The 24,578-nt window shown below is 44.8% G+C and overlaps 1 protein-coding gene across 1 annotated transcript in view; it reads left to right on the forward strand.

The window, feature by feature from the left end:
• TMEM82 (transmembrane protein 82) overlaps positions 1–24,357 on the forward strand; it is a 197,830-nt gene extending 173,473 nt beyond the window's left edge. Inside the window, exon 6 of the mRNA XM_069611086.1 lies at positions 23,132–24,357. Within this exon, the coding sequence (XP_069467187.1) occupies positions 23,132–23,215 (84 nt within the window). The 3' untranslated portion in view covers positions 23,216–24,357. The remainder of the gene's footprint in view (positions 1–23,131) is intronic.
• The last annotated feature ends 221 nt before the right edge of the window (positions 24,358–24,578 follow it).

Here is a 24,578-nt window from a genome sequence, read left to right on the forward strand (position 1 = left end):
CAACTGTATCTACTATTGCCAAAATCTAGTTTTGAAACCTTCAGATGTTCAAAATTTGAGATGGTCCTTACTTCTGTTATTGTTGTGCCAATGTAGGGATTACAACTTCCTGAACTGCCAAGCGCTGTACTCTATTAGATCTTGGGCTCTTCCCTCATGGTTAACATACGCAAAATCCATAGAAAGCAGATTGGCACTCAGGAACCGGGTACTTTCCACCTACATCCATCAACACCACAGGTTTCCCATCTGCCTTTCCCACTATCCCACTAATGAACCCCAACCCCTTTTTTCTTACAGAGGCAAGCACTTCTATGCCAGCGATAGTGGCAGATGGCTGCGATACGAGGTCACCTACATTGCATTACATTACGCAGTAACCTTACAATTCGGTTTTTGTGAATTATTGTACCTGTTCCATTGTTTTCATCTGTGTGAAAGAAGGCTGCATTCATCATATGTCTGTGCTTCTCATTAATCATTATTTTGGATAATACAGTGCTGATAATCGGCTTGTTAGATCAGCATTAACATTTAGCTTCTTGTAATTGTGCTTCCAGGTGACTTCGGCATTTGAGCCATCATTGTTCAATGGCTGGTGTCCAAGGTCACTGGCCCAGGGAAGTTCCCAGGGGAAATTTGCAGTTAGAGACCCATCTTCTGATATAAGCAAAATGGATGTTGCCGAACATCCCTGTTTTATACCCTCTGGATGTTTTGATGTGGATGCTTCTCTTTCCTGTGTAGATGTTCCTGATTACAATTGTATGAGAAGTGGGAGCAGGCTGAGTTGCCTATGTTTTCTCTGTTAGCTTTTCCTCCAGCCTTTCCATTCGGACAAGATCGAACTTTCAGAGGAAGTTCAGAAATTCCACCGGGTATATGTTTGAAAAACCTGCTGTAAAATGTCCATGTTCTAGGTGGATTAAAATGTAATTGCCTTCTATGGGGGAGGGTGGGATGTGCGTTTGTGTTTGTTTAAGCGTGTTCATTCAAACCAGAAGTTTACCTGCAGCTTTCCTTTTGTTCTCTTGGCAATCCATCTTCTTTAATGTGTAAAGCATGGCGTGTATAGCATATGCATTCATCAGTGCATGACAGGCTTTTTGATCAGCAGTTGAAAATGAGATCTTGCAATGATTAGGGTTCTGAGGCTGGCGTGTCTGCGGAATAGCTTCCTTACTCTGTGTTAGCGTCTCGCTCTTCACGTCAGTGGTGAAATCATAGACCCGGAAGTAGGACTAAAGTGAACACAAATAAAACTGTAGTCCTAGATTCTGGTAAGTCCTGGGAATGAGGTTAGAGGTGGGATTACCAATCTTAGTACACGGAGATCAAGTGGGTTTCATAAGAGGGAGGCGAGGAACGAACAACATCCGGAAGACTATGAACCTGACCCACTGCACCCAAATGAAGGGACAGGAAGAATGCCTAGTGTCGCTGGACTCAGAGAAGGCCTTTGACTTGGTCGAATGACCCTTCATGATGAAGGTCCTAACAAGGATGGGGGTGGCGGCTAACTTCCTGAGATGGGTGAAAGAGCTCTACAATAAGTCCAGGGTCCAGGTCCGGGTCAATGTGGGCCTCACAGAGATATTCATACCAACAAGAGTTACAAGACAGTGTTGTCCCCTCTCCCCACTGCTTTACACCCTGGCGATGGAAAGACTGGCAATAGCGATTCGGACTAATGACTAAACCAAGGGCATAGGGAGGAATCGAATGCAAACTCTTGCTCTTTGCAGACAATACATTGGCATACCTCACTAACATACAACACTCCCTCCTGGCACTCATGACTCAGATATTGGAGTATGGCAGCCTCTCGTGGCTCAAGGTTAATGTAGGGAAATCGGGTATAAAGCTGATACTAGAACAGAGCCCCCTCCTTGATTCGAAAAGGAGATACCAAGGCACGAATGTTGATCCAAAGTGTTTACAATATTTGGGTATTCAGGCAACTAGGGGACCTGAAGGAAATGGTTACTGGCAACTATGATCCCTTCCGGGCACACCTGACGGCTGACTTGAAGAGATGGGGACCCCCTAATGTTAACCTGGTATGGTAGGAGGACCTTGATAAAGATTAACATGCTCCCCCGTGCTATATCTGTTCACAGCTATTCTGATTCAGCTCCCAGAGAAGTTTTTCGTGGAAGTAACAGGAGAGCTCTGTAGATTTATCTAGAAAAATAAGCCGCCCAGGGTAAACATGGTGACTCTGACACTGCCAAGGGACAAAGGGGGATTCGGGTTCCCACACATCCGCCTCTACTACAAGGCGACCAAGCATCACTCTGAGTTGGAACATATGCGGCAGGACTTGAGGACATATTGGACTTAGTTGGAGGATTTAGTGGCACACCCGCTGAAGGTGAGGGACCCAATAAATTCCATTCAGTAACGGCTAAGGGTCCACCTCACTCTGGTATTTTTTTGACAATTTGGTGTGAATTCAAGGACTCCTCTGGACATGGACACACACAACATGGCCCTCCCCTTTGTCCTTTGTTTTGGCTCCCCCATTTGATCTGGGGCAAAAGGGGCTAACCTCACAGACAAGGGCCTCAAATGGGTGGGACAACTATTTAGGGAATTAGTAGCCGTACGGGAAGTGCTGAGACTCGATCTCTATGTTCAAGTATCTCTGCATCAAGGGTATATTAACGGACCCAAAGTGGGGAAAATCAGTGGTGAGGGAGTTAACGATAGTGGAGAAGGTAATAGTCCTATCCACCACAAGAAAGCATATCCTATCAAAGTTGTATAAAGCTATGAATGAGATGTGCCTACTGGGGAGACAAACATTCCAGAGGTACTGAGTGGACCTGGTAGGGGAATAGATCTCAGCAGAGGACTGGGGACAAATTTATAAAGTCCCCTTCCGGGGAGTCCTGGTCACCTCCACGATGGAACACAACTTTAAAATGTTGATGGGCTGGCACAGGGATCCCCTGAGGTTGTCTAAGATATCTGTGGGGGCCTCTCCCATGTGCCCCAGGGGTTGTGGACTGCAGGGGTCCCTCGCCCACATGTGGTGGTGTCCCAAGTGCAAGTGTTTTGGAAGGAGGTGTTGAGCTGGATGGAAGAGTTCACGAGAATACGATTGAGCTTAGACCCACTGCAGATTCCTCTTGGGGATACCACAAAAGGACAGGGAAGAATACAAACTCCCCAAGATGTGGAAAGCAATGTTGAGGGAGGGATGGCTGGCTATAGCCCAGTGTTGGAAGAGTGAAACTCTTCCATCGAAAGAATTCTGGGAGCGGAAAGTACACAATATGATGATAATGGAGAGGCTGACTGCGGCAGTGAACGATGGGATTGGTGAGCTTCAAGTAGAGTGGAGTGCCATGCTGCTCAAATAGGGACTAGACGAAGGCACCCCGGCAGGTACAATAAGCAAATGAGTGGTTCTATCTGGAAGCAGTGGAGAGGGATTCAGGAGGGAGTCGACTAAAGTTAAAAGCAGACATAATGAGGATCAAGCCTCAGACACTGGTTAAGGGCAAACGACACCACTGGACGAGTTTCATTGTGAGGGGGCTTAAGGGAGGGGCAAGTTTGGGGGTAGAACTAGAGGGGCTCAGTAAGGGGGCAAAGACTTCGATTAGTAATGTGGGCAATGCTTGAAATTCTTGTTTCCTTTTGAAATGTCTTGTTCCCTTAAATGGAAATAAAAAGTGTTTTTTTAAAAAGTAAAGATATAGAGAATCAAGACCATAGATGCATTTAAAGACAACAGAAAGAAAGTGAGAGGTTTTGAGCATCGAAAAGAAGAGAGGGTGTAATAGAGGATCGAGGAGTAAGACAGAATAGAAGGCAAACAGATGAGTTGTAGGTAGCATGGGGAGACCAGTATGGGAAGGAGGGAGTGCAAGGAGAAGGGCAGAGCAATACTCAATATGAGAAAAGACGACAGAGGTGATGATACGCTGGCATAGAAGGATAGATTGGGACGAGCGTGGCGGATTTTGAATAAAAAAAGTGACTGGAATGATCTTTGTTTGAGATATGAAGGGAGAAGCGCAGAGATGGATCAAGGGTCATGCCTAGGTTGAAAGCAGAAGTAGACCAGAGGGAGAGAAGAGGGGGTTGGTGGAGGAGGAGGTATTGCGGTTTGGAAGGGTAGTAGCAGGAAAAAGAGAAGCTTGGTTTATGAGGGGTTGAGATAACAAAAGTGTGAAGACCTCCAAAGCTGCATAGCAGAAAGACAGTTGGAGCCATTGAGCGAGTCAATGAATGAGGAGAAGGAGAAAAAGATTTGCCTGTCAACCGCACAGAAGTGGTATGATGGATTGTAGGAAGATCTACTAGCTGAGAAAGGAATCTTAGTGGGTAAAAGAGGAGAAGTCCAGGTACAAAGCCTTGAGGAACACCATAAAAAAGTGAGCGCGATGGAAGTTTTGCCTGACCAAGTAACCGAGTAGGAGCAGTTAGAAAGATGAAAATGAAACCCTTAAAGGACCGCACCGGAAAATCCAAAGGAGGTGAGGGAGGAAAGCAGGACGGAGTGATCCACAGTGTCAAAAGCAGCCGAAAGGTCAAGGAGAATAAGAAAAGAGACCTTGGCGTGACTAGCAGAAAGAACAGCGTTAGCTTCATGAAGGGAAGTTTCGGTAGAATGGGAGGAGCGAAAGGCAGACTGAAGGGGGTGTGGAGGAATGGACAATGTGCTCAAGAGGTTTATAAATAAATGGTGATGGAGAAAGCAGAGATTAGCAGGGAGGGAGTGAACAAGAGTTTTTTTTGTTCAGGATAGGTTAAATTATAGCGCTGCACCATTTAATTAAAGTCCTGACAAGCTTTACAAATTCCTTTTTTGTAAAATCACTTTCTGTGATACTTTACAGCCATGAACTGATGAGGAAATCTTTGTGTTAGTCTGTTTTTTGTGTTCACTGCTGAAGTTGAAAACAGGAGAGCAAGAATCTGCATGGCATTGCTTATTTTAAAGCACAAAACGAAAACCTTTTTAGATGCATTTAATTGAATTGCTTACATTATTTTCCCGCAAAGCATTAGAAGCTGCATTTTATTTGTTTTGTTTTTTTTACTAAAAAAGAGAATCCATTGATATATATCAGCAACGGGAAGATCTTTTAAAATACATTAAGCTAGAGGCCAGGTATTAATGGGCATGACAGTGTATGGCCATGTATTATAAGGAATAAAATATGCCCCACCTTATGTAAAAAGAACTTTGCCAGTTGCCACGTAAATATGTGACCTTATAAAACAACTCTGCCTTCGGCCTCCTTCCTGTGTTTACACCAAAGTGCAGAGGAGCTCTTCTGTGGGTCACCAACTGCTTGTTAGAACTAGATTGTATGTGTAGTTTCTGCTTTTGCCTAGGGGGGCGTAGTGTTGACTTGTAATGCATGTGTCTGCTTTTTATGAATGGTATATGTGTATACATCTGTGTGGGCATGCAATTGCTTGTCAACTCAATTTGATTTTAACTGTACCTTCCACCGAGCCCCTGATGTCACGAGTCGAAGACTTATTGCTCAGCCTACGCTACCCAGTGACTTTGGGTCGATCAAAGTGGGGGAAACACTTTTCAGGTCCTCTGTGTCGACTTATGAGAACCCTGCACCAGTGCTGGTTCTGTAAAACTCTCCCAGCACGTGGCCTCTTCGTGCTTTGTGTCCTGCACGTAAAAGGCAGCGTTATCAGGGTGTAATGGGAGCAGACCACAGGTTGCTGTTAAATTGTCTGTGTGAGGTAGGCCGGGAGTTACTGTTGTCTGTGTGAGGGGGGATTGGAAGTGTTTTTGCTGGGTGTTTTCTGCAGTTGTATTACATGTTGCTTAGTAGGGGTGAAGTGAGACAAATGTCAGTGATGGGCGCTAGGAGATGTAGTGAGTTGTGTGATGCATGTTTGAGAATAGGAAGGCTGGTGGAGGGTGCTAGAGTACAGTTGTGTGGGTGTCCATAAGGATAGGGGAGTTAACAGTTGTATGTGAATCCCAAAAAGTATAGCATACTTTGCATTACAAGGTATGAGTCTCAGACATCCTACCAAGTACCAGTCTTGTACTCATGAGTCAAATCTACATCACACAGCAATTCATTACGGAATAACATGACATAACTAATAGAAGTGCATCGTGACGTTGCAAATTTCATTAAGGCTTGATGTGAAAATTGTAATGACTAGGTGGGTCACCGGAGGATCTGGTAAATCTTGACAGAACTAAACGCTACATAAAGCTAGCTCAGTTAAGCAATGCTAACCTAAATTCGCTCTGTTGTATTGCGATATAGGTTTCCCGTTCTCGGTGTGATGCAGCACATTGGGAGCAGAGGGCGCAGTGCAGGTGGTTGTTGGTTCTAGAGTTGCTGCCGTTCCTTGGGATATAATCCTCTCCAAGCGGTCAACAGTTGGTCGCAGGTTTTTGTGCTGGATTTTTCTTTTGATGCCGGGGGTCGCTGGGTCACAGTTGTCCCTTCTGGATCGGCGAGGCTGCACCCTCTTTTTCAGAGGCTGCGGCTCATTGCCTGTGTGCATTGGTGTCACCGGCGTAGACATCTGTGGATGGTAATCAAGTCTGTGATTGGTGAGTGGGTAGTTTGTTTGTGTGAAGCATGTTGCGTGAATTGGATGGGCATTGATTGTTGGTCTAAGTGTGATAGTTGGAGGATGGCCACAGACTGAAGTTGTGTGGTTGATGTAACGATATATGTTTTGCTAACATTGGAGCAAGCTGCTGGCGCGGGCCAGAGGTCGTCTGTGTAAAACAGCAATGCGTATTGCTGCATGCCAGACCTTTTGCAATTGAGAGTCCACCCACCTGACTGACTGTTGATTGGACCTCTAGAAGAACTGCTTCCTTTTCTGCAATGCAAAGCCCCTCCCCGGAAATGGGTACAGGTTCACTAGTATGTTTATCATTGTGTACACATAAAAAACCTAAGCATCTAGTTCTTTCAGTTCAGATTTAAATCTATAGTATTTATCTGTGCTCGTGTGAAAGACTGATGCCACTGGGGCCTTTTTTTGTGTGGCTATAACAGATCTGTGGCCAGCCAGCTGTCAAAATATGGGTAAATGTGAAATGCTTGTCGCCAAGCTATGCTGCTACTACTTCATTTGTACAGAATTTTTGACCTGTAGGAGTGTTGTAGCTCAAGGGGTAGGCCTGCTGTCTAGCTTACCCTGCAAGATCTGTCCCACCTGAGAGATGCATATGCTGTCGAAGGCCTGGAATTGTGAGATCTGTTGAACGTTTGCCATCCTCACCCTTCCAAGTAGATTCTCACTCTTACTATGTAAATGATGTAATCACATGTCCAGGTCATTTGAGTTGTCTTAAAAGCAATGGTGCTTATGCAAATTTTGCTGGGCTTAATTTTCTTCCAGACTTTTTAGGAAGGAACCTTCCTCCACCCCTACCACTGCCACCATCTGGGGACGGGCGTAGGAGTTTTTTTTTTGTTGCAGTCATGCAATCTGGGGATGGTCTTTACGCTTCACCAGTTTCACACACTAGCTGCTATTTTGTGTAGGGTCTTTGTATACCGCCAGACATAATCCCGATGGACAATGGAATGATTCATACAGCAAGCGGGATAAAAACTCGACACAGTTGAGGTACATACTAATGCTTTGATTGGAAAGCAATACATATTTATCAAGACGTTCTTCGTCTACGTGGTAGGTCAGGTCATGGCAGGAGGAGGGGGTGGGGGATTGGGATCGATCCTGACATGGAGGGTGTTGCATGCTGAAATTAATTTCAGTGCTTGTATGGAAAGCAAATGATGTTCAGGAGTGAACCTCAGAAATGTTACTTAATTACAGGTGGAATTACTGCATATCCTAATGGTGATGACACTGGTCCTCAATAACCAAAGCAATAGAGATTAACTGTTCTTAAAGCATAACTCGAGCCAGTCCATGATTTCCTGCGATACTGCCTCCTGGTTCGTGAGCATGCATAGAGGTCAGTGTTTATACCATAAAACCAACGGACACGCCTGGTAATTTCACATAACATGTCTTTCAAAGAAGGTAGAAGGCGCTCCTCTCCAGAAAGAACATGGCATGATAACCTGTTCTTAGATGAGAGTTTGCAGCACTCGCTGTTTGCTCACTGTACCTTTCACAGATGGGAAATATTCATTTGCATATCAGTCTTTGTCCCGCCCACATGGGCAGTCCAGCACCGAAATGCTATGGCAATTCCTCTCTGAACAAGAGTACCAAAAGCAACCCCATACACGTGTTTCAGCCTTGTTGGGCCTCATCAGTGAGGTGAAGCTTTGTCTCTCTAAGCCCAGTGAGCAGGGAGTCCACGTCTGGTTGCCCCCAGGTAACTCAGGGTGACCAACCCCAAGTTCCTTACAAACAGACGTCTTTATGGGAGGGCGAAAGGGGCACTTGCCCCGGACCCCCACCTTGGAGGGGGCACCCATAATGCTGCTGTATCTAAAGAAGTAACTTGCATAGTTCACCAGACTTAAAAGGCACATTTTATGTATATGGCCTCCTGCTGAGACTCTAAGCCTATTTTATATTTGTTGTGTACAGGTACATTCTGCTCTGCTTTCTGTGTTCACTGTGGCATTCATAGTTTGTGCAGTCACTGCAGCACAACTCCTGTAGCATTCCTCCTGTTAGGTTATGTTACTTGGCATTTATATAGCGCTCTATATATCATTGTCATGACCTCAAAGCGCTGGTATGTTGAACGCCCTCAGGAACCGTAGTTCTGGTCAGTAGAGAGAGATAGTGTCATAGGGTGCGCCAGATGTGTGCAGCTGATGTAATTGCCGGGTGGTTGCTGCATCCTAGCCTTATGTGTGGTACTAGAGATATCAGTTGGATGTGTGCAATCTGGTGGGTGGACATCCAGACTGGGCTTCTGGCTGTGTTAGGCCTGAAGAATGTATATGTGAACAGCTAGGCCGAATTAATCAGGGGTATAGCTGTGTTCTAGTTGAATGATGGTGTATAGTAGAGAGGAAGCGTAGTGATGTGATATGATGGTTATCTTTGGAGCGCCCGAGACCAGGCACCGGAACAGGGTGGCAGGGAACAGAGCGACACACAGACACATAGAGGCGGGCTGATACGGATATATAGCAGTATATAGAGAAGACACTGGACTAGACTTTGCAGGCCTCTGGCAAGCATATTTTTCTTATTTGACACACAAAAAGGGTTGTTCTTTTGTACAATTAAAAGATTTTTCTGCATATCTACAAATAAGTTTCACAAGCCTGTGTTTAGGGCGTATTTAAAGCTTTTAAATGCAAAGTAGGAACCCGGATAAACTCTATTAGGATCACATCAATTGAAATAAATAAAGCTAGGCTAATTCCCATTTTGCATAATATGCTTCCATAACTTTTTTGTTTTTAGAAATTGTCATGTTGGATTGTGAATTGTGTACTTTCTCAGGTCAGTTCTATCAAATGGGATAATTTTAGTTCATGCTAAGAACTGGAAAAGAAAATAGTAAAGTGCAGACATTGCTGAGTGGGTGCAAATCCCAGTGTCGCCTCTTAACCAATGTGTGATCCTGGTCATCTCATTTAATCTCGCATTGCCTAACCTGTCAAAAATGACCTGTCTCTAAAACATTGGAAATGGTCCCTCTTCAGAGGGATTTTGTATTCCGAGTGTCATCTTCAAAAAGCCTCACTCGTGGTTTCACTGGCTCTAGTGTTGCTTCCACTATACTAATAGTGAGCTTTGATATATTGCACACCAGAGCTACTTTGCTCTCTACTGGAAACACTTATTAATATCCATAGCCCTCTTCTAATCTCAGTATGCCTGAATATGGACTTGTTCCTGTTGCTTCTAATCTTCATCCACTAGCTATACTATGGTATCTGTAGCTTTCTCCTTGCTTTCAATTGGTTTCCCATATACATGCACAAGCACTTTTGGATTCTTTTAGACACCTAATTGGACTCATCCGTCTATTCTGGATTGTGTGCACCTTTTTCATATGATCTGTGTTCTGTGTTTAGACTATGGCCGCTCTACCTTCCTCGTGCCTGGTATTGAAGAAAAGTGTGCTCTACCTATGCTAGAACACAAGTACCCTTGTCGTTGACTTCTAATGTTGGCCTTGAAATGCTACTTGTTTATCATTCAGATTACTGCAAGAATGAATAGGGTAGTGGGATAGAAAGGGAGTACCCATGATTATTTTGGTCACTGCAAAGCAGCACATCAAGCAATGGGTTGTGAGTACGATGAGGGGGGCACAACCAGATATGTGGGATCTTTTCATTCCTTTGGTTCAGTAGAGGGGGGGGGCAAAAGGTGTCCATGCCCCAGGCCCCAAAAGTGTTTAAGATGACCCTGCTTTACCCTTCTCCTTGGGTTGGGCCATGTGGATTGGATTGAGCATCCCAGCCCTGACATTTTGAATAGGGACAACCTTAAAATCCTCCTGAAATAGTGCCCAGAAAGGAGGAATATTGAAATGAATTAGCAAGGTGCAATCTTAGACCCTGTTGTGTTTGATGTTTTTAATTGATTGTTAAAGGGAAGCTGCCTCAGGCAGCCCTACCTTATGGCCATGTTCAGCCACAGCGGCATTTGTAGCCCTTTTCCATGTTAATCTTCAACCCAGAGAGATCCCCTAAACCTTCAGCACTTGATAGCTTACAAACTGTTGCGATTCATATCATACAGCAGAAGACCAATGGAGAACAGGCCAAGTTTGTTTTGAAAATGCACCCTCCAGGTTCCCATTTTGTTTGTTTTAAAGGATGTGCACAGTGGCTCCATAACTCGAGGAAATTAATGGAGAAAGGGAACAGCCCCTCCTCACTTTCTCAATCCAACCCAAACCAATGTGAGACAGTATCCTATAATTGAGTCCCCGCTGTTTGCTTGCTATACATGGCCCTCCCCTACTCTAGTTTGGTCCCAAACCCAAATGCCTTCCTGCCGGTTTCCATTGATGTGTGTACAATGGATTCACCCTCAAGATGCCAGTTTAAATTGGGTGAAACACCCAGTTAACTCCTGTTAACGGGTCTAATGAGCCATAACTCTCTTGATACTTTTGTGAGAAAATAGACTTTATAGTTGACTCTACCCCAACTCAATCGTGGGACATTCATTACCACCTTCACCTCCTATGACCGCTTCAGCAGGTTGATTTCCACTCCCCACCTCCAACCTCCTGGACAAGCCAGAATTTCCTCTGGTTCTTGCCACCATGTGATACAGCAGAGTGTAGTAGGGTATCTGGGGAATCTTGTACAATATCCTTGAACTCTGTGAGGAAATGTCCTGCTATCTTGCAAATGGCTCTTTGTTGTCTCCGTTTCCGCAGGAGCTTAATAGTTATACCTTTGCCAACAAATCTCCCACTGTGTGTGTGATTCACCCACTAGATGAACTCTACCCAGCCTCTACTCTTTTAAATCTACCCTGCACCTCTTTTCAGTTACAATCTTTACTTCATCATTCCGTTTCCAGTGACTGTAATAGCTTCCGGGTACCTTGCTTATACTTTTTGGTCTTAAATGTCACCTTTGCAGCTTCCAATACTATGCATATTCCTAGCTGTTCCCCTTGTTTGTTGAAGAACATTTCCATTCCTGTAAATAATTCAAATACATTTTATTTCAGTGGCCGGTCACTCCATGTGAGAGCGAAAGTCCTACATGTAATTTACCCCCAGTCTTCCTTGATCAGAGGCGCATACCATGTGTGCCTTGGATACCCAGAGCCCCAACACAATGTACCCAGTTTTTTCTAGGCAACTATCTTCACACAAGTGGCTGTGTAGCTCCACTGGTTGGTGGCAGCCTTTTTTTATTTTATTATTTAGCATATTTTTATTAAGATCAATGAATAAAGAATCAGTACATAACATTTCTCTCTCACTGGGTGAGGCAAACACATGATAAAAAAAAAGAGTTTAAAATGCTTCTTGTCTTCAAATAAAGAACCCCCTAAACCCCACCCTCTCCCTCCCAGCTTAAAACTTCTATGGACTGACGAGGTTCTGTCAGAGGCTACTGTTCTCTTAACAATGGAGTGGCATGTGGGTCACAGGCGGATGTCTAGCTCGCACGTTCTTTGGTTTTGTGGCTGGCTCAGTGTATCAAAGCATTTGCGGGGTCTCAAGGTTTTATAGCGGGGTGCAGCCTGGTGTAGCATGGGGCTGTCATGCTCAGCAGCCCCATGTAAAATCCAGTACAGGTTCCATTGGCCAGACATTGTTCCTGTGTGAGTGAGATATGGATGTGGCCATGTACAGTCATAGCTACTGACTTCCTCAGAGAAAGTGTTAGAGTAGGTAGAAAAGGTATGGCTAGCTTGTGACTGGTACCTATGATTCAAGCCTGAATCCACAGATTAGGAGGAAGCCTATGAAAGTTGAAACTGGAAAGTGTCAACCCCAATGAATATTACCTGTGATTACAGCTTGGGTTTCTTCTCCTAAACCAGGGGGCTGAAACCTATGGCTCTCCAGATGCTCTGTACTACAACTCTGCATAGTCCATGGTGAGGGATCATCAGAGTTGTAGTTCAAAACACCTGGAAAGCCATAAGATTCAAGTTCCATGATCTAGGGTGAATCAAGGAAGTTGAACCCCTTTCAGAAACCTATTTTGAAGGGGCTCTTCCTGTTCCCGGAACCTACCAAGACCCTTTCTGATGGTAAACCATATCCCAGTTAGGGCTGTGCCTGACTTTTCATAGTCAGATTGGGCCATGGGGTGGTGCATTCTTACCTTGACCCCATGGGATCTGCTGTGTCTGAACCCCTCAAGATCCACTGCACCTAGAAAGATTTTCTCCCGTGACAAAGTCCCCTTCCAAGTCGGCTGGGTTTCTCCCAAAATCAATGCATAATGGGTCCCGAGCTGGAATGGTGATTATCCCCTGGTCGTCCTCACTCAGTCCACATCACACGGAAGGGAATTCTCACATGAAGGAAAAATAGCCTTAGCTGAGGAAAGGCTGAAGCTAACTGTTAGTCATGAAACAATGTTACAATGTTTCCCCATCTTAAAATGTCCATCTCTTATATAGTCAGAAATCTGAAATGATCACTGACACTACCCCCTTTCAGGGAATCTGGGAGTGACTGTGCTAACTTTCACAAATCACCTCTCCCGGGGTACAGAAAACCTACATACACCCACAGGGGGAAGGCATGGTGCATGAACCAGGAGATGGTCATCCTTCAGACATCTCGTTAAAGCAGGTAGGGGAAATATGTGCAACCGGAGGACTGAGCCAGGGTGTGACATGGAGGGCAGGGTCTGCCCAATGAGAGGACATGTGCCAATCCCAAGAACCACCTCAGAGCTGTAGGCCTTCAACAGGAGCAGGGAACCGGTGCCAATCGCTATACTGACAACCTAGGCAGAAGGAGGGACTCAGGAACTCAAAGATGACTGATGGACCACAGCTTCAAGAAATGCATCAGACTGCAGAGACCGCCCAGACCCAGAGATCTACTGACCCCAAGTTCCTCATACTAAGCCTGTACACCTGGGTCTCCTTACACCAGAGAGGATGCAAGCTAGGCCTAGCAGGTCCTGTGGCAGAAGGCAGCGGGAGTTAGGAGTAGACTTGGAGCCAGATAATGGAACGAACAGAGGCTGGGGAAGTGGGCAAGCCAGACTTTCCCCAAAGGCTAGTGGGCTAGGAATGGTGGCCAGAGAGAGAAAACATCAGAAAGAGCATGTAGGTGATTTTGGGAGGCCAAGAGGGAATGTTTATTGAGCGGTGAAACAGCAGGAGCAACCAGAGGCTTGTGGAGTTGTTTTTGAGAAGCTCTGAGGAAGTGACTTTTGGAGATGAAAGAGGGAGAGCATCAAGGAGATGGCAGAAATGATTCTTAGATGGAAATAGGGTGTGATTGTCAGGGGGTACAAGGAGGGGGTTGGCAGGAGGGTGAGGGGAGTGAATGTCAGGATTTTGAAGGAGACAAAATTAGAAGATGTAAGAGACTGATTGCCTGGAGTTGGAAGAAGGGTAACCAGAGGAGAATGAGATGATGGATATTAATCTGTTGGACACTGAAACGAGGGAGGTGATCAAAGGCTTCAAGAAAGAGGTTTTTGAAGAGGAGATTAGAAAATATAGGTGTGCTGAGAGTGCCAGACACCAGGTGGAAAAGCAGAGAGCCTGAGATTGGTTAGCATGCTGAAGAATACTTTTTTTCAGGCTGAGTGGTAGCAAGAAGAAGGGGATATTACTAATTAGGGTGTGAAGGGTCAGCATGGAGGGAGGTTGGAGCCAAAGGTGAGGCCTAGGTGCATGGTTAATCCTAGTAAGTGGTAGGATTCGTTCAGACACCCTCCTTCTCATTCCTCTCACCCTGTCCTGACCTGCATCAGAGGCTATGCAAACTGCTCCAGCCTCATCTCAGCCACTGTGGGGTGGAACTATTTGAGTCCATCAAAGAGCCAGGACAAAGACTAGAGCTGGGCCTTGTGAAATCGGAGACTTGGGCCATGTGTCAAAAGTATAGTGACGGAGATCTGAGAAGAAGTTATGGCCACTGTTAAACTAGCATTGTGGCATGCAAGTCTTGATATTTGAACGAATGGGCGCAGGTAACCCTGAACTTCATAGATGAATACCAGGGAGGGACCCTATAGTATGAAACAAAGCTATTGACTTTGTGTGAGGACTTTGGCCAAAGCATTGCCAGGGTTGGGGACCCCAAAGCCAGCCTATAGTTAGTAGACGCATCCAGGACTTTTAGTTTACGTTTTAACTGCAAGGTGTGTGCGAATCTTAGTTATCGTTGACCATTCAGTTGATCTGGACTTAGTTGAGTTTATTCTAACTTGGTTTGTTTTTTGACCTAACCCTGTCCCAATTCCCCAATGAACACGCTGAGCTAGATTTCAGGAACTTTGTCTGGTCTTTCGTTCTCTTGCATGGTACATAACGCATCCCATTCTGCGTGCATATGCAGCAGCTAAAGAATTGGCTACCCAAAAGAAACCAAGTGAACATTGGCACTCTGAGGAATGCATCACTTATCTGAACCAGCACCGCTAGACACTACCTGTGTTTCCCCCAAACAGAACTGCACCTTCACCTGACAGCTGCACAGCACCCCAGCCTCTGCAGGTATTCTTCTCAGCAACCCGTTCACTCTAGTGGCTCCACTGCTGCCCTGTTTGATTGCAGATTACCAGGTAGACCAGCACTGCCATTGGTGCACCGGAACACATTGACCTCTCACGTTCATTGGAAACTGAATGGTACCGGCCTTCATTTGGAAACTGCCAAAGAAACTGAACCATACGTGTTCCCATTAGTGTGCCCACCTTTTGGAAAGGCACCCAAGTGGTCCTGAAGTAGGGTCCAATATTTAACAATGGCGTATTCTTTACATGGGGGGGACATGCAGCATTGGGGCAAGAACCCCACTCAGTTCATCAGAAGTTCATAGGTCTTCCCCCCCCCACCCCACCCCATTATTTTCTCTGTGAATGTAACACCTTTTGGAGTGAATACATGCCCTTTGCTTCCCCAGGAGCATTGTGGGATACATTTATTATCCTAAGACACCAGTTAACCCAGGATCATGGGGTGACCGTAGCCAATGGGTGTCAAAGCAGGGCAAGGAAAGGCCAATCGACATGGAAGTGTGGGTCAACAATGTTTATTGACTTTATGTAGTGGGTTGGATGAATGCCTATAAGTTTTAAAGGGGCTAAACTGAAGAGGAAAGCAAACTCGACTGCACTATGCAAACTTAACAAGAAGGAAATGAGCTTAACGGTAATGTGAAAAGTACTATGTTTTTACTCCTGGTTTGATCCTACTTGAAAAGGTCACCAATTTTTCTCATGAAGTTTAACCTCACACCTGCAACTTGGCCTTCAAGGGTACATGTTGGAGGATCTCCTACAGGGTGTACAGAGAAGTTACTTCTAAAACAAGATGGAGAGTCTAACAGTGCAAGGATGGACGATTAACAAAAACAAATGAAAGGCACTCTGTTAAAAGGACCTGCTCCAAATTTCAAAATGTAGCTCCCTTTTCGAAATCACACGAACCGATGGTTGTTGCACCGTGTGGCCTCTCTTTAGTGAACTTACCGTTGCAGGATTTTTAAAGTACCCCAGAACGCTTCTTTCTGTAACGGTTGTAAGTTTGGTTCTCCTTAGATCTCAGGTTGCTATCCTGTGCTTTATGGATATAGACACAGATCACACCTACCAGCGAGAAAGTAGGCTTCCCCTTTGCCTTGGGGGTACACCAAAAGCGATGACTAGCAGGAAATCCATCCCTCCCTTCCTGGGTGCTTCTCAGAGTAAAGGTATACGCACGCAAGAGTCGCCCTCATGGGCATTAACCTTACAGCCTCTTCTTCTCTGTAATTGGTAGACCATGAGTCTTGTAGTTACTCCTTCTTAGGATCTGAGCTTCTTCGCATGGCCTGGCCTTTTAGTCCCCCAGAGGATGGGCAAACTCTGCCTCATCTCTGTTCTAGCAGTGCCTGGTATTCACCTCGGTCCCCTCTCCCCTTCCCTCATTTCCCCTCCCATTTCCTCTACTCTTCCTCACTGTTGGTTACCTCTCCATTTATTTATTTATGCATTTATAGCAGCGCACAAAGCCCAGGGCATCTAGGCGCTAGTAGTTACAGGATGGATACAGAATACACAGAAGATAAGGTAGGTTCAGGTTCAGGTTACATAGATACAGAGTGGTAAGGTGGAGTACACAACTGTGAAATAATAGACGGCGGGTGTGTCTTTAATGCATGCCCTGCTTGCTGGGTACACATTAAGGCATGGTGAGTCTCCCTACCTCACAGATGGTTTCTCTCCTCCCCTCTCTGCATATGGGGAATAATGGTCCCCTTATTCGCATTACCTCACCAATGGTGTCCGCTTTCCACTACTGATGGTCTCTCCTCACTGATGGTCTCCTTGTGATACCTTTTATATTGTTTTGAAAAGCTTAAATGTCTCAATGTCTGGTTTTGGCTGGACCCTTTCCCCCTTAACTTCAGGTCACTTGATTGGGCAGCACTTTGTGGTCCCTACGGTCTTCAGATCAGACACCAATGTTATGGTGGCCATGCTGCTCCATGGACTGGCTCGCTCTGCTGCTTATGAATGCCTCTTCCTGCTATAGTGACTTTCGTGTGTGGCTCACCCGCTCGCCAGTGGTTGCAAGCTACTGCTTATATTTGGTGCCCTATCTGTGATAGTCCCTCAAGCTCACCGGTCTTGTCAATGCTTTGTGAGCACTTGTCTACCTCCAGAAGCGGGCTGATGGATGCAAACCTGACATTCTTGCTACTTTTACTGTGTTTTATGAAAAATCATCCTCACTGTGTTGTGTTTCTACTCCTGTTACTCATATGACAATCGGACCTCTAATTTGGGGAACCCGGCATCGCTATCCATCTAACACCGCTCATGGTTATCCACAACGGAGGAACTTCCCTAAAGGTTGTGATTTGGGGCTCCTGATGCTGGGGTGGATGTACGGACAGGATGGAATCTGGGGGTCCCCATTTTACCACCTACGTGGGTTGCATCACTTAGATGGTGCCTTCCCCTGCCATCTAGAGTCCGGCTGTCCCCTCCCAAAGGCCACTTCATGTGTCTCCATCAGTAAAGCGGAAACTATTATGAATGCGCCCCTCAGACTTGAGACGGTCATAACCCAAATTGCAAAATGCACCATACAGAAAGTTTGAGAGACATAGTATATTTTCACATACCTCTATGTGAATATGCCTTTATTCAAAGTAAAATTGTTACCCTTTATTCTTGCCCACTCCACTCCCCTCCTGAGAGCTAGCCTTCCTGGCTTGACAGCAGCAACCGAAGGAGAGCCAAGCCAGTTAGGGGAAAGCCTGCTTGCCTGGGTTTGAGGGGGTAATGCCAGATCCTAATCTTAGCGCTGGGGGATTAGCCTTAACACTGATGATCCATCTAGCCCTCCCATCCACAAAGGAAGGCTTAGCAAATTTACTGTGATTAGGTCATGATCCACCCATGTCATTACTTCAGTTTTAGCCCCTCTTCATTCAGTGAAGAAATTGATTGGTGAGAAATGTGTTTTCAAGTATATTGCAAATGAATTATGGTAAAATGCGAAGCGCTGCACCTCACATTCCTTTTTCACCAAATATCTACAAGGCCTGCCTCTTTCATGATATATCTGCAATGGGTGGCTGTATGATCTTTGCTCCCACCCCCTCCATGCTGGCACAGTGAGCTATTCATTTCTTCATCTTTATTTATACTGAGTTCCTTGGCCACCGCCAATAGGCCTAGAGCGACAGCAGCCAGTCCAATACTTGTTTCTGCTAGGATTGCTGTTGATTAGGATTGTACATGGAAGAGAATGGGACTATTGCTTCCCTGTTCTTCCCTTGATGAACAGACACCATCTTTCGTTATACCGCTGGATTCCCCCCCAACTAAAAAGGTGAACACATGCTTAGCTCCACCAGCCCTTTTTATAGGCTGATGCCAGAAATACCGGGTTGATACGCCTGTCCTTGGGGACTTCCTTGTTCTCATTTTAAAGTGAGTCCCCTGCCCCTGTAGACACATGATCAGGATGGAATTGAGCCCTTTTACCTTGAGTGTATGTATATACTCCATTCCTTTTTCTAGACTAACCATAACTCGTGTTTTTATTTTATTGTTCCTTTATAATGCGCTTAATACCAGCGAGTGGTTTTTAAGCGCAAGATCGGTATTCGAACCTGCGTTGCACCGCATTGTCTTGCTTCCAAGACAAACTCGTTGCCCCTGAGCTATCCTTCCTCCCAAAGGGGAGATGTTGGGCATGTGAATTCCTGTCTCTCCCCCCATCGTCCCACTCTCCTTGAAATGCTTCTCCTCTTCCTCTTTTCGTTCATTGCTGCCATGCCCGACAATCAAAATCGATTAACTCTAGTCATCCTATCACAGAGACCTTATCCCACACTGTGATGAATCCGGTGGAGTCATCACTGGTCCTCCGGTCGTAGCCTCCTCCCATGTGGCCAAGGGACAGCAGTCGCTATCTGATGCTGACCCTGGGGGTGGATATGTGAGGGAGGAACACATGGGAGGAGACATCTGTTGAGGGGGGGCGGGTGACTCCCATCAGACAAGACGCTGTATTCGGCCCTTTCTCCTCAAGAAGATCTTGTAATAGCCATATTCTTGATGGCTTGTTGTCGCCACACAATGCCCCCTTATTGTGAAAATCAGAAACCCCTTCCTTTATGTCACTGTAGACAAAAATCCATGTATCACAACACACCCAAAACATCTTCTGTTTGACATTTCGTTATGTGAAATTTTGAACAACATCACTTTAGAAATCCAATTACATCTATGGACTTCAGCTCTCATAAAGCCTCAAGTACTGAGACGAAGAAGTGGACTAAGAGGAAGCAAACTGAGCCAAATGGAGCGGTCTAGTTTCTCAACAAATATGATTGGTACAAACCGCCTTCCTGTATAGAGACGGGAGTTTAAAGATACAGTCTGGAAACAACATGGGAAATTGCAGCAGGGAAGAGAGTGGTCGAGAGACATGGATTACATTGCTGGAAGGGCCCAAGAGCTTACGGCAAACTACAAAAGCAGAGTGAAGGCAAAACCACTCAAACAGGTTTGGCTGGTCAGATAGCCCAGAGAACTGGAGGTCGAAGCATGAGACAGAAAAGCAGTTTGCGATCCAGCCGGCACTGTAACGAGAGGCAAAGGAACCTCTGAGAATAAGATTCCCAATCCATGGTGCGGGTGGCATCACAATGAGAAAACAGGAACCGAGAGTCCAGAACAAGCCTCGCTTCACCACCGGGGGAGCCTGAATGCTCTGAAAGTCAAGAAGGGGAAAGCCGCTCGACAACGAAAGGTGCAAGGCAAGTGGGCGAATGCAGAGAGGGAGAGAGAGAGAGATATGTGAGCCAGATGGGTGGAATTAAAGTACTCCTGAAAGTTTGGAGATCCTCATAGTCTCACCTGTTTGTGCACTTTATTTGAATACTGATAAAATAAAGTGCAGCCACAGTCAATGTGGGGGAGAGTTGAAACAAGTGATACCTTAAGTAAATACATTGGACAGAACAAAGTAGATGCTGATGTGATATATTGAAAATAACAGTGAAACCAATAGAGAAGGCACCCAGCAGCTGACATTGAGGGAAAGATACCTGTCAGGTTAGTGTACCAGGAGATCTAAGAAGTCCATAGCGAGTCCTGGTAGTCAAATACACCAGGCATTTGAAACCATATAAAGAACGCTAACATTTGGGGAAGATACCTGGCAGGGGAGTATAATAGGGGATCTGAAGAACCCATAAGGGGATTCCTGACAGAGAAATATACCAGGTAATCCAGCAAAGAAGAAATTTGTAAAAGAAGTCCCAGCAGCTAAATCTACCAGGCGTTTTGAAAACTGTGGGAAGATACGTGGCAGGGAAGTATGCCAGGGGATCTGAAGATCCCATAAGGGGATTCCTGGCAATCCACCAGAGTTGTAAAGAAAGGTTTAACAGTGATGCAAAATTCCTACCAAGGAAGTATGTGAGGGGATCTCAAAAGTAGATGAAAGATGTTCTGATATGTAAATACACCTGGCACTTGAAGTTGTATAAACGTTTTAGGGAAAATACCTGACCTGAGAGTAGACCAGAAAGTCTGAAAAGCCCATAAGAGGATTTCTACTATACCAGCCCAACCTTCAAGTTTACAGAACAAGAACCTTGTGAATCCAATACAAAGAAATTGTTGTTCAAGAGAAACACTTTTGCTACAAAGGCATTGTTGGATATTATGGAATATATTCTGTAAACAAGAACTTTCTGCGTCCATTGTAAAAGCCTCAAGGATAAAGAGACACTATTGTTTGAAAGGGACCCTTTTGCCATCCAACATAAGAATCCAGGGGAGGGGAACCATTCTTTCCATCCAAGGATATTTCCTTGGAAAACACTTTTTGGTTGTGACTTTATATTTTGATTATGAACACTTTCCACTAAACATACGTCGGGGGTATTACCTTGCGCCCTTAGTTTGTTTCTAGTGTGGGGGTCAGTTTAGAATGTTTTGGGCACATGGACGGTTTCTAAGTTACTAACTACTTGACACAGACTGATTTTTTTCGTTTCTTAGGTAGGCAACTTCTTTCTTTAGGATGGGGCTAGAGAGGCGTTTTTCCAGCCCATTTCTGTTCAATAAAATGTCAACAATGAGAATATTACAACATTGTGAGCGCCTCTCATTTCTGACCCGGCACACCAATTTGGATATTTTTAAAGTTGTTTGGGTTAAGGTGTGGGTCTAACCGTGCATCTGTTGGTTGGCCTATTCATGTGCGTGTTACTTCGTAAAGATGGAGGAGAGAGAGAGCGATGGTAGCTTGTGTGGAGTACATGGCTGAAGATGGACAAAGGAAGGCATTAAAGAAGCATCTATTGATGAACTAAAACTTAATTTCAAGGATAATGAAGGAAAATCAATGCAGAGCACCACTCTTGGATAACTCGAGCGGCTGAAGTTGCTGGAGTCAAAATATTGCCTGGAAATATGAACTGCTAGTGCCCTTAGTAGTAAGCGAACAAGAGATGTGTATTTACAAAAAGTGCTAAGGAGTGATGGGCCAAAACACAAGAAGGAAAGAGCCCAAGCATTTCAAAATAGAAGGTAAAAAGGTTTAAGTAACCGTGAAAAGCAGAAGGGCACAGACTGGCATATAAGATTGAGGGGAGACGGGTGTGCAGATTTGTTGCATGGGATATCCTACTTACTCCAGAAGCCCACTGCCCCACCATTACTCAAATCTCAAGTAAGCCCTGTCCCCTGTTCTTATAGCTTGCAGACCACATAATGCAGGGTGCCCCAACAAGCTTCTGTAAATTGGAGATTAACACAGGATTTCTCATTTTATTTTTCACATAAAATAGTTTGAGAGCACAAAACTAGCACACGGGTTCATGCGAAAGGAATTGCAACAGAAAAATAATAAAAATAAACACTGAATTTGAAACTGAAGAAAAACAGGCATGGCCATTTTAATAAATTGTACTAGTGGAACAATATCTTAAACAGTAGCAATCTTTGTAACTTCACTCATTTGGTTGGCACCATGCCCATCCAGGATTAACTGCACTGCACAAAAGGTTATACGTCAAGCCACACACAGAAGATGGTGGTGCACCCAACAAGTAATTGACGCTCATCACCAGATTATCAACACTGGCTGGTGGAAGGGTTTCATTCCAGATCCTTATGGGAACTCTTCATGAAAGGCACACAACTGTGAGTAACAAGGTGGGTCTAAAGTAATTTCTCTGAAAACACAAAGAACACATTTTATTGGCAGGAATGTGTCTTGCACAAAAAGTCTTGGTTGGTAACATCCAGTTGACCATCCAATACCAAACAATGCCTGTGGTCTAGCGTAAAGTCCCCGGCAAAGTTGCACTGCAGAAACTGTTTGGAAGAATTGACCTGAAAGATTACGCCACATTGCGAGGCAATTCGTTTCTTAAACTTGCATGAGCCACGGACTGAAATTAGGCTATAATTAGCATTACAAAACAGAGTATGTTCATAAAGTGTTCCATGGTTCTTTACAGGTTATGAATTCAGTCTGTTCTGTTGTTCACATGCTCAAACCTGCGGTTTGTAATATTTTTCAATGATCTTGCACCACTCGCCGCTTCTGGGAAAACTCTAACCCCACTTCATCCTGGTTACAAAACCTATATAGAACTGAATGATTTTTGCTCCCTTATCTACACCCCAAGTGCCTTGCAGTAATGTCTCAGCTGCCTAAGCAATACACAAATAACCTGTAATAGAACAGGTATGGTATTCTTTCTCTAGGGATTTATGCCAACCGGTCTCTCCTCAACCACTGCTTCCTGTTTCGTGGTTATTCTATTGCTCTCTTCAAAATCGTGCTTACTAATGAATGCACAATTGTATTAATTAAGATTTATAAGGCAATGTTGCTGACAATATCAGTATTTACCAGAAACCACACATGCATTTTGAGATTCTAAGATTATGTGCTGATGAGCTCTATCCTTCTATTGTTTCTGTTTGGCTGATACTTACTTTTGATATTGTGTGACCCAGTAAATCTGATAAAACCTGCTTCACGATTAAGCAATCTAATCTCCCGGGTTTCTTGCTTACAGGATTTCTCCCAGCGCCAGTCACGTCCCAAGGCTATGCGATCCAGTGGAAGGAAAATGCGCAAGGAGGAGGAGGAGGATTCTTGACTCCAAATTCTTGACAGTGGAAGACCTGCATCTCGCGACACTCAGAATTTCTGACCTAGACAGACTGGCTTATAGGGAAATGGTACACGCTCTAACCTGACTGGTGCCTTGGAAAGAGCCCTCAGGACTTGAGCAGAGTCAGTCATATTGCAGATTGCGCCCATGATGAGTGACTCTTCACCCACCCTACCAACTCTTATAGAGCTTCTTGGGTTCCAAGAATTCACTCTAGTGCCCTTTTGGCCTGTTCGCATCTGCCTGGACTGTCCCGTGACGGCAACACAAAATCATTCTATATACTAGAAGCTTTTGATTATCAGGAGGCCAAGCCACGGATGACGAATCATAAAGAGATTTTTCAAGACTAAAGTATGAAGATCAACCACGGTGCATGCAGGGAGGTTCACAGGGGGCTTCAATCTGCCTTGCAACGGGGCAAATCCCTGGGTTCAATATACCCCAGTGCCATCCCATGGCAAAAGTTGTTCTTTCCACCTTCCTCCAGGTTTGAGCGTGTAACCCCAGTGTGCGAACATTTTGTTGCAAGGATACTTCTCCTTAAGGCGAGCTATTCAACCGACATATGTAGCTCTGTCTACTCGCATTGCACAAACACTCTTCAATAAGTGTGCCACTCCTCTCCATTTTGCTGGCGTTGGAGCAGTGTATGAAAGGCCACGCTTCCCAAGGCCTGAAGTGTATATATCTTGAGTGGATCCAATCATAGCAATAAGTACCGCTCAGAACACGCATGAACTCCACGGTGCAAAGCCTTCATCTGTGAATAAAGGATTTTCCCACAATTTGGGTATCTTTTGACCCCAAAATAACAATTCCCATTATTTTGCTCATTATATGGGTCCTTTCTCTACAGCACCACATTCAATGTTATGGCCCAGCTCAGCTAGGGTGTAATGTTGTGGAGCATGGAGTACCTCCAATGCAATTTCTTGCTGCAATAGGTGTGTTGGAGGGACATTGAGAATTAAAAATCAAAACAATCAGATGATACAAAATCACGCCTGTGTCAAAGAATATTGGCATATGGCCTTTGTCCATTTTCCTCCAGGGAAATTGAATGAACCCTTTTTATGAAAATCTTGGAACGTGTGTTTGCACCAATAAAAAGGGATACCAAATTAGCTATTTTCCTGATTTCCTTTCCTAATTTTTACGAGAGTAGAGGTAAGATATTAGTCCTTATTGAAGCTACTTTTGAGGCTATGCATTGAGAGGATCAAAAGCATAGTCCCTATTCAATTTATCACACAGTAGGCGCAGAATAGAACAAGCATTAGCAATGCCAACAGTTTGGACTTTTGTGTTGGCATGGGAAAGGCACTTGCAAGGCACTGCAATAGTG

Source organism: Ambystoma mexicanum, chromosome 8, assembly GCF_040938575.1.
Source record: "Ambystoma mexicanum isolate Mex_15411 chromosome 8, UKY_AmexF1_1, whole genome shotgun sequence".
In the NCBI taxonomy this organism is placed as follows: Eukaryota; Metazoa; Chordata; class Amphibia; order Caudata; family Ambystomatidae; genus Ambystoma; species Ambystoma mexicanum.